General features: G+C 32.6%; 1 protein-coding gene across 2 annotated transcripts in view; it reads left to right on the top strand.

The window, feature by feature from the left end:
* rhobtb1 (Rho related BTB domain containing 1) overlaps positions 1 to 11,601 on the top strand; it is a 46,108-nt gene extending 34,507 nt beyond the window's left edge. For both annotated transcript variants that reach the window (XM_073918239.1, XM_003199567.7), the window contains 3 exons: positions 3,774 to 3,862; positions 6,345 to 6,450; positions 8,775 to 11,601. In XM_073918239.1, coding sequence (XP_073774340.1) covers positions 3,774 to 3,862; positions 6,345 to 6,450; positions 8,775 to 8,944 — 365 coding nt within the window. In that variant the 3' untranslated portion in view covers positions 8,945 to 11,601. The remainder of the gene's footprint in view (positions 1 to 3,773; positions 3,863 to 6,344; positions 6,451 to 8,774) is intronic.
* Positions 11,602 to 11,817: the final 216 nt, after the last annotated feature.

Below are 11,817 nucleotides of genomic sequence, written 5' to 3' on the forward strand. Positions count from 1 at the left end.
GTCAGTCTGAGCTCTAAGGGATAAGTCTCCGGCAGGCGAGAATCTAGCCGGAACTGTGTTTTGCTATCTGGGTGGCTAGGCGTGTATCAGCAAACTAATAAAGCCCGAAAAAAGCCCTGAACTTAGCGAATAAACAGTGTTCCACCAGGATCATGTATGTCAGAAACTATAGTTTACTGCTGAACTCATTTTGTCATGGTAAAATAACACAGAAATCGAATAATAACATTTCAGTCTCCTGCCGAAGCTCAGACGCGCTGCTTTGAGAAACTGTCAATCACAGCTGTCAATCACGATGATACGCCCAGCATTAAATTACTGCTAAAAACAAACTGTTTACAAAAATGAAGATCTGCATTTATTTCAGCACAATAACCAGTGCCTTAATCGACCAGAACCATATTTCGGGACATTTTATTGCAAGTGTAATAATTTTTTTTATTTGGGCTCAAGTCTCCTTCATTAACACGGAGGAGGCGGGCTTTATGACTTGTACTGCAGCCAGCCCCCAGGGGGCGATCTAACGGCCGAGACCTTCACTCAAACGCAGGCTTGCGGCACACTTGATTTGCAGTGATACGCAATTGGGCTGTTAGCAGCAGACGAAACATGACAGAAATTTAAATCCAGACATTCAGAAGCACAGAATAGTGCACTCACTGCACTCCAACGAAATGGTGAGGTTTATAATCGAATTAATACATATTAAACCTCTTCAACATTATTAAATGTACATGCTGAATCACTGATATGTGTTGGCTTGCACTGATTCACAGTTCTAAAGTTCAATTTCAAACGGTTTATTTTATTTTCAAGATCTGAGGTGAACTATCTGCTGCTGCTTTCAGTAGTATGGCAATAAATGTCATGTAAAATGGCATTCAAACTCACATTATTAGCATTCAACACTGAATAAAGCACATGAGGTGTACCTGAGGTGATCATTGTTGGTTTTCTGTTGTTATAATAATTAAATAAATAAAGCAGCCCAACCCTTTTCAACAGTGAAGACATTAATAATAAATATTTCTTGACCGTTAAGTCATCATATTAGAATAACCATGTGACACTGAAAATTGAAGAAATAAAAAAAATCAGCTTTAAATCACAAAAATAAATAAGATTTTACAGCTCATTCAATAAAAACATACATATTATTTTACATTTTTACTGTATTTTTGATTACATAAATGCAGCCTTGGTGAGCAGAATAGGTGTTCTGAAAGGTAAATTACCACAGTGTCGGTAGGGGATTGCAACATCCTTCAACACACACTCAAAGCACACAAACACACATGCTCCTCCTCAAGCACAGGGCAGAGCCGCTCGGCCACCTCAGACTCAAAGCAAACAGGCCTTTTAGCCATTTCGCTCAGTGTTGCTAAGCAACGAGTGATGTCAAGGTGCCAAATTAAAGAGGACGTCTCTGCAGAGCTTTGTGTGGCATACACTACAATCTGTCCGGCGGACGTCATCTAATGACGTGGCGGTGACAGGCTGAAATTTATCTGTGACTCCAGATGCAACTATTTACCTCAGCTTTTGCGTAGCCTGCACCGCCCCAGAGGGAAAACATTTTCTCTCTCTTTTTTTTTTTTTTTTTTGTGCGTCAGATTATTTACAGTCTGCAAGAGTAGCAAAGCATAGGATGAAATATTATTCTGGGTAAATGTGCTGCTGTGGTGCTTTGTGTGGAACCTTATTTCTGAGCATCGGGTGAAATATTGTTCTTTTTAAACAATGCTTTTTATGCCAGGCATATTTGTTCCTGCCAAGGAATAATTAAAAAAATGGTGAATGCCGCTTTAGATCACAATTACGATTTTTTAAAGATTATATCACAAAGCTGTTGTTGCTTTTGCTTTGCTTTGTTTTCAGAATTTCCAGGCTACTTGGAATTGTACTTTTTTAGGCTTCATTTTTTCCTGTATGGTGCATTTACATCTCACAATTTGCAGTTTAGTTTAAACTTCTTTCTTAAAATTGTGTCTATTTCTTGCAATAGGTTATATGCACTCCGACATTTAATTTCAGCCAGCCAGTGAACTGTCTTTCCATTATAAAAATGCCAAGTTTAAGGTCTGATTTACTTTAAAAATTAGTGATCTTCACTGCCTGATAGATATACGATATGAAGTGGGTCTCAAATTGGACAAGAAGCACTGTTTTAAATGACAATTTCCCCCTTCATGTCTTTATAATATGACAATTTTTGATATACATGACCTGCTGTACTAGTGATTATACAGTGAATGTTTAAGTCTTTTTAACTGAATGTATGAAAATAGTCACATTAACCTTTCACCAACACTAGCTTTGCATATCCCCCATTGCAAGTTTAAAAGTTTTCACACTTTCTTTCATGCAATTTTGAATTTAAAAGTAAATTATAAAATAGATATAAATTCGAAAATACAAGACGTAAATCTTTTTAATCTACTTCAATTGTTGCTTATTTTTTTATTGATATTTTTATTATACTTTTCCATGCAACCGCAAGTTTATAAACTCTTGCAGTTGTTTTTTTTTTTCTTCATTTTTAAAAATAATTGTTATGTTAAATATATTGACTATAAAAATTCTGACTTTATTTCTCCAAAATCAGATTTTTTTTTCTCAGTTGTGCACTTCTAGCCTATAACAACTCGAAGTTTATATTCCACAGTTCTAACTTTGCTCAGGAAGTACAAAATCAAATTTCACAGTTGTAAGATTATGAATCAAATCGTGAGACAAAATCATATAACAAAATCATGTCTTATAATTCATTGAATTTTTTCTTAGTTTTATGATTTTAAAAATGTCAAATTTAACAACACATGAAGTAAAATCTGTTATTTCTGTGATTTAAAGCTAAATTTTTATTTCTCCAATCTTCAGTGTCACATGATCCTTTAAAAATTTGTCTACTATGATATGACATTTGGGAAAATGAAAATTCTAATTTAAATCTCAAAAATAAACATGATTATATGCACTTTAAAAAAAGAGTTGACTACTTCTACTACTAAAACGAGTCAAGTGCAGTAATTGGATTGAAACTCGAAACTGTCCTGAAGTTTGTTGCCTTGAAATTTTAAGTTGAGTCAACTCTATTTTTAGAGTGTACTTCATTATGACATAATGACAAAAATTTCATAAGTTAATCAGGTTTCAACTTTAAAAAAAAAAAAGTTAGTCAGTTTGATTAATGTGAGTTGAGATGACTCCAAAAGTTAATTTCATTCCTTCATTTTCTTTCAGCTTAGTCGCTTTATTCATCAGAGGTCGCCAGAGCATAATGAACCACCAACTTATCCAGCATACATTTTACACAGCGAATGCCCTTCCAGCCACAACCCAAAACTATGAAACATCCATACACGCTCACTTATTCACACACATACACTGTGGCCAATTTTAGCCTGTCCAATACACCTATACCACATGTCTTTGGACTGTAGGGGAAACCGGAGCACCCGGAGAAAAACCGACGCGAACATAGGGAGAACATGCAAACTCCACACAGAAATGCCAACTGACATAGTTGGGACTTGAACTAGCAACCTCCTTGCTGTGAGGCGACAGTGCTAACCACTGAGCAGCCCGAAAAGTTAGTTTGATCCAATGAAATGATTTAAGACCGTAAGATTTTTCTTTACAGTGTAACTAAGAAAATATTGTGATGAATTATGAGATTTTAAAGTGTGAATGCAAGAAATAAACTTGCAAATCTAAGCAAGAAATGCTGATGTAAATGTGCCTTCTGTTTAACAGATGTTTTCTCTCCTCAGAGCAATACGCCGTGAGCGAGTTACTAAAAGCATCTAAAGATGGACAGGACATTGATGGAGAGGTACTTACCTATCTGGAGCTCGCTCAGGTATGTCTATCCTTCATTATTAAAAACAGATCGTTCGTAAAGAATAAAAGTAAATGTCAGTGCAGTGATGATCATAATTAATCACCCTAACATTAAAGGGCACCTATGATGAAAATCAACTTTTGTAAGCTGTTCGGACAGAACTGTGTAGGTTTAGTGTGTCCACAGTCATATTGGAGTGATAGAAACACAACAAGTCTATTTTTTTAAATCTCCAGACGTTAAAATAGTATCCAAATGCCAGTGATTTTGAGGCCCACCGCAGCGTGATGTAGGAGTGTGGCTTTCCCCGCCCACCGAACTGATTGACAGGCGCCATGTTTCTATAATAACATGTATACACAAGTCCACAGAACTTTTTTTTTTTGCAAAGATTAAAATGTTACAACTCTCTGTGATTTTTAAAGGATGTTTTAAAAGTTTTTAAAACAGCAACAATGTTTGTAATAAAAACAGTAAAATGGATAAGTAATTAATAACTGCTATGATCACCACAACCTCATGGTGTCAGTAAACGCTATTATACATGTCTGTGTGTTTACTGCAAACGGCATCTGTGTGAGACTCATCATTTCAGAAAGGCTTGAATAAACTACACCACAAATACATGACATTAACTTACTTGTTTTTTTGACTGATGAGCTGTATTTCATCTTCATCCGTGTCTGTCTCTGACTGCTGTTTATCTGACGTAACGCATGATGAGAAGCAGACACGCATGTGGGAGCGGTGGGCGGGGAGAAGCAGCTCATTTTGATTTAAAGCCACAGGCTACAAAAACAGCTACACTGTAGTCAGACACCAACATGGGCAGATTCTACGATATATAATAAATAATCTGATGGGTGTTCAGAGCTAAAACTTTACAGACACACTCTGAAGACACCAAAGGCTTATCTTACATCCTGTAAAAGGGGTAAAATAGGTGCCCTTTAATACTTATATATTAAAGTATATGCACAAAGAAATGTCACGAGTAAGCATATATTAAAATATTTTTAAATTATCAAGATTGTTGTTTTTGTCATTAATAATCTAAAATGTTTTTTCATTATAAAATATATTATTATATAAAAAATATATATATATTAGTGCTGTGAAACATAGACTTTATGATGAAGTTGGATTAAATGACTCAATATTAAAATTACTAATACGCGTTATTTATTTTGCAGTTAGATTTATTAATTAATATATTTCTGTATTTATTTGATATTCCTATCATGCTAAAATCATTAATATATATAAATCAGAATTATTAGCCCCCCTGAATTATTAACCACGCTGTTTAATTTTTTACCCAATTTCTGTTTAATGGAGAGAAGATTTATTCAGCACATTTCTAAACATAATAGTTTTAATAACTTATCTCTAATTACTGATTTATTTTATTTTTGCCATGATGACAGTAAATAATATTTGTCAAGATATTTTTTTCTAGACACTTCTATACAGCTTAAAGTGACATTGAAAGGCTTAACTAGGTTAATTAGGTTAACTAGGCAGGTTAGGGTAATTAGGCAAGTTATTGTATAACGATGGTTTGTTTTGTAGACTATCAAAAAATATAGCTTAAAGGGGCTAATAATTTTGTCCCTAAAATGTTTTTTAAAAAATTAAAAACTGCTTTTATTCTAGCCGAAATAAAACAAATAAGACTTTCTCCAGTAGAAAAAAATATTATTAGACATACTGTGAATATTTCCTTGCCCTGATAAACATAATTTAGGAAATATTTTAAAAAGAAAAATAAATTCAAAGGGGGGCTAATAATTCTGACTTCATCTGTACACACACAGACAATATATATATATATATATACACACACACACACACACACACACACACACACACACACACACACACACACACATATATATATATATATATATATATATATATATATATATATATATATATAAAATTTGATTAACTGAGATATTTTAACAATATCCACATTAATCAGAAATGTATCTTGTTAAAATGTAAACATTTTAAAACAATTAATGCAATTAAAGACATTTACTGCAAATGATTAGCAACATTAGTAGTAAATACTGTAAACTACTATATTACTGTACTTTAGGAGCATTCAAAAACAATAAAATCAGATGTAATCTACAGATGGCGGTAATAGCACATCTGTATATATATATATCTGGTATTTTGTAATAACTGGAATTATGTAATTTATCTATTATGCCAGTCCAAAAGCTACATATACTGCAGTTAAAAATCCTTTAAAGCTATCATAAGTGTTGTTATAGGTCATCATATATCATTTTCCTACTGTAAATGTGATAATAGCTGTAGTATTTCGTTCTTAAATATATTAATGGAGATTACAGTATGATAGCCTTTGTTTACAGTGATCATATTTCATTATTTAGACTAAACACTAGTGTGTCTGTTTATTATGTAAACCATGTCAACGTCCTGTTTTTTTTTTTTTTCTTTTTTCATTCTGTTGTTTTGATGACAGTTCCATAATGCTAATCAACTCGCTGCCTGGTGTTTACACCACATCTGCACCCATTACAACAGGATATGTGCCAATTATCGCAAAGAGATCAAGTCCAAATCGCCGGGTAAGAGCATTTCCTCAACAATTTACAGTATGAGACCGATGCAAACCGTGTGGGATTTAAAGCCCCTGTAGTAACATGAACTCCATTTTATTACATAGAATTTTTCTTAAAGCAACAGTTTACCCAAATATGGAAATTATCCTGTAATTTACTCATCAGCCTAGACTTTCTATTTTCATACAAACCAAATTGGTTACAAAATTCGCTTCTGATGGCACTCAGTAACACACCGGAGTACAAATATGGATGATGGATGCACTTATTTATATTTTGTATTTTATTTCTGGTTTAAAAAATGATAATAATATTAAACAAATGGTTCAGTAAAAAAAAAAAGTGAAATTTTTTTGAGATTTTTTTTTGGATGACAGAACAGAAGAAAAATGTTCATGCTGGTCTTTTTGTACAAAACTACTTTTAGGTGGTGGGGGATAGTATTATATATTTATTTATATTATTTAATAATACTAATTATTTAGTATTTTATATATATATATATATATGCACTTATATCCACATATATATATATGCACTTATTTATATTTTGTATTTTATTTCTGGTTTAAAAAAATGATAATAATATTAAACAAATGGTTCAGTAAAAAAAAGTGAAATTTTTTTGAGATTTTTTTTGGATGACAGAACAGAAGAAAAATGTTCATGCTGGTCTTTTTGTACAAAACTACTTTTAGGTGGTGGGGGATAGTATTATATATATATATATATATAGCAGCAAATAAAACAAATCTAATATAATATAACAATAATATAATATTGTAGCAGTTAAACAAATAAAAAGAAAGGAACAATTTAGTATTTATATGAAATTCAGTTTCAATAAATTAAGTATTTTTTATTTTTAGAAAGATGAGTGTCCACCTTTTCCTCAGACAGCACAGATCTGCTTGATTTGATCACCTGCTTGATTTGATCACCTGCCATTTTAGTGGATCTAAAAGCAGGAATTATCTGACTGAAATGGGCTTATGAAGGAATAATGTAACGGGGCTCTGTTGCATTTAACATTTTCTTAAAACCCGACATTTTCACTACCGATTAAGATCTCTCAGAAGTTTTTTTTTCCACCACTCTCTTGGTAGCGGTGATGGTGCGCGACGTATCTGAAGAGCGGTGGGGGCGTGTGCGTGCGTTGTACCTGAGCTTGTAATAACAAAGACTACGATTCTTTTTCCGTTTTATCTCATAGTTTTATAATGATTGATATGAGCTTATTAATACAAGCTCAAATGAGATTAATGTGAATTTGACTCAAATTATATAATGATTGCTGGTTAAATGTGTTCATTTTTTGTCATGGAATATATTTCCATGCATACATCCACTTTAAAAGGTTATTTTATCAGAGATTTGTGGATTTCTCAAGTTTTATGATTGATCTGTATATTCTAAAAGCAGTGCAAATTAAATTATTGTTAATTTGACTGAATAGTAAACAATTATTTTTAATGTGTTAATATGAGATTTTTTTCTATCAGACAATATCTTCTATTCTCAACTGTAAAAAAAATATTATATTATTATGATTATTATATTTTATAAGAGATTATTTATTGTTTTGCGATGATTGATAAGTAAATATTAATAGCAGTGCAAATTAATTTGACTTGTAAATTTGACTTAATAATATTTTTAAAAAAAATCTGTTTTGTGTTAATGTGACATGCTTCTGTCTGATATTACATATTCCATGCATATTGCCACTATAAATAAAAGTAAATTTTTGAAGGATTTGACATGTGGCCCTTCTCTAGGTTTGCAAAACTTGATGTGGCCCTCGGGTCTAAAAAGTTTGCCTACCACAGTAATAGGGAGTAGTTGTTTTCCTATTTTAGAGACAGCATACAGATAAAAAAAGGACAGTTTTCATTTTTAAGTGAACTGTTCTTTTAAGTGGACACTATTTGTTTCACATATTGATAAAAAAAATAATCCTGTATGTTTATTTAAAAAAAAATTACTCAGGATTTGCTAGTTTAACTTCTACATAAACATTTTCTTGTTAAATGTACACTGTAAAAATGTTACTGCCTAATTTGTTTTAGTTGAATTAAACAACCTATAGTCATCTTAACTTAAATCAATAAAACTGACTAGAAATATCGAGTTAAACTTTGCATAACTAAAGAAGATGTGTTGAAACCTGATTATCTCATTAAAAGGAGTTCAAGTAACATAAAATCAATTGTTATGGCCGTTTGTTATGATTTTTACAGTGCTCTCAACGAAAATCAATAACAGTGTATGCCTTACCACATATCATTCAACCCTGCTGTCTTTCCTCTCTTCTCTTGTAATGTGAGCAGAAAACCAGGAATATTTCGAGAAGCACCGCTGGCCTCCGGTTTGGTATCTGAAAGAGGAAGATCACTATCAGCGGGTGAAGAAGGAGAGAGAGAAAGAGGATGTGGTGCTGAATAAACATCACTCGCGGCGGCGCTGGTGTTTCTGGAGCACGTCCCCTGCTGTCGCTTGAGTCTTTCTAAAAAAGCTCTCAGTTTATTTTGAAAAGCTCTTATTTTTTCCTTATGTCTTCTATTTTGCTAAGATGAAACAGGCCACGCTAAAAGAGCAATCAGTTTCGAAGCACAATCTCAGCGTCCGATCGATGCTGGCCGACAAATCTTGCGAAGGTGATGTAAAAGCCTGTTCCCTATGATGTAATAATAATGGTTTATTAACTGAGCTGCTGTGTGGGACTTGTGTCACACTGACTGTGTTAGATGCATAAGAATCTTAAGAGACTAAGAGGATTAGGAAATCTGTTGAGTTTTTCTCTCTTTTTTTAACTTAGGTGCTATATACCGTATATACGCATTAACACGTTTTAACTGTTCGATGATGTGGAAAGCGCTGATTCTGAGCACATGCCATGCATTTTTTGAGCAGTTGCTGGGTAATTTTGGTTGGCGATTTGCACAATCGATGAGTGAAAACTAAGAGCACTTGAGGTTAGATTGTATTATAATGGATGTACGTTTGATCGATGTGATTGTAGGAGCTTAAAGCATTCAGGCCGATGTATAAACATCATGATAGCTGGGTCATTGCACTTAAAGGGAAAGTACACCCAAAACTGAAAGTTCAAATTATTTATTTTATACTTTATTCACTTTTTTTCAAACCTGTTTGACTTTCTTTCCTCGGTTGAAACCAGAAGATATTTTAACCGTTGACTTTCAAATATTTGTTTTTCCTACTATGAATGTCAATGGTTACTGGATTTCAGCATTCTTCAAAATATCTTCTTTTGTGTTTAACAGAAGAAAGAAAGTTAAACCGGTTTAAAACCATTTGAGGATGAGTGGATTGTGTGCAATTTTCATTTTTTAGCAGTACTGTCCCTTTAAGGCCCTGGTGTACTTCAAGTTAAAATGTCATTTCGTAACAAACACATTTGTTTGGAGTTCATTTAGGAAATTAAACGCTCCTCAAAGTTCAAACAAAAATAACACTTTTATCATTACTTACTCTATACATGTTCATTTGATCCAAACCTGTTTTGACTTTCTTTCTTCTGTTGAACATAAAAGAAAATATTTTGAAGAAAGCTGGTAACCATTCACGTTCATAGCATTTGAATTTCCTACTATGAAAGTCAATGGTTACCGGTTTCTAGCTTCCTTCAAAATATATTGTTTTGTGTTCAACAGAAGAAAGAAACTCATAAGAGTTTGAAATCTCACTTGAGGGTAAGTAAATAGTGTGTACATTTTCATTTTTGGGAGTACTGCCCCTTTAAGGCCTCGATATACTTTAAGTGAGATGTCATTTTGAAACAAAAACGCACTAGTTTGTAGTTCATTTAAGAAATTAAATGTGCCTCAAAGTTCACCCAAAATTAAAAATTCAATCATTGTTTACTTCATACATATTCACTTGTTCCAAACCTGTTCGACTTTCTGTCTTTTGTTGAACACAAAAGAAGATATTTTAAAGAAAGCTGGTAACCGTTGACTTCCATAGCTTTTGTTTTTCCTACTTTGGATGTCAATAGTTACCGGTTTTTAGCTTTCTTCAAAATATCTTCTTTTGTGTTCAACAGATGAAAGAAACTCTTAAGAGTTTGGAATCTCACTTGAGGGTAAGTAAATAGTGTGTAAATCATCATTTTTGGGAGTACTGTCCCTTTAAGGTCCCGTAATTCAAGTTAAAATGTCATTTTGTAACAAACACATTTGTTCATTTAAGAAATTAAATGCGCCTCGAAGTTCACCCAAAACTACAAATTGTATCATTACTTTATACATTATTCACTTGTTCCAAACCTGTTTGACTTTTTTTCTTCTGTTGAACACAAAAGAAGATTTTTTAAAGACAGCTGGTAACCGTTGACTTCCATAGCATTTGTTTTTCCCACTACGGATGTCAATGGTTACAAAAACGCATTTGTTTGGAGTTCATTTAAGAAATTGAATGCACAGTGCAAATTTTAACAATAAGTTTGGTAAACAATGTATGCAGGATTCACACCAGACACTAAGCATCCTATCACTAGATTATTCATGGGATGCAAATTTTCTGGACAATTAGGATTTTTGGAACTTGCAAGAAAGATGCGATCCTGACAAACATGTTGCGATTTCTGCATCCTTCGCCACAGATTTACCTCTGTTTGCATTTTTGCATTGGCTTTGTATGTAATCTATAGGCGCAAATAATTTATTTCACATTCGGTGTGAAGCGACCATTAGAATTTATAATTGGTCCTTGGTAATTATGCTATAGGTGGATGCTACTTTGAGGCTCCGCCTTCTATGATTAGGAAAGCTCCGCGAGTTCATTTGAATTTTTTAGTACATTGAGATAAAAACAAACACATAAGAGTTTATTTTTAAAGTAGAAAATTGAAATGTAATTCTAGATTAAAAGTATACCACTACTTAACTATTTCAAATTTCGTTTAAGCCTTAAACGAAATGAAAGCTTTGCTGACTATACCAGGGCCTTTATGTAGTACATTGTGAAGGAGGAAAAAAAAAAGGTACTTTATAGTCCTGAAATATGTTCTGCAGGTTAATTCAGGCACATTAATTAATCCATTAATTTTAGTTAATTCATTTAATTTTAGCTTTAAAATGAATAAATGTATACATGAATGTAGAGTCCCTAAAAGGTCATGGCTGAAAACTATATATATATATATATATATATATATATATATATATATATATATATATATATATATATATTTATTTCTTCTTATTATTTTTTTTAAAGAGATCATAAGGGGAAACTACTGCTAAATGTTTTGATTCCTCTGACTTTGTATTCATTTGCAAAACCTAAAACAGACTTAACTTAAGGGGGCATTTAAAAGACTTTTTACAAAAAATAAAATCAAATAAA

Source organism: Danio rerio, chromosome 12, assembly GCF_049306965.1.
Source record: "Danio rerio strain Tuebingen ecotype United States chromosome 12, GRCz12tu, whole genome shotgun sequence".
Taxonomy (NCBI): domain Eukaryota; kingdom Metazoa; phylum Chordata; class Actinopteri; order Cypriniformes; family Danionidae; genus Danio; species Danio rerio.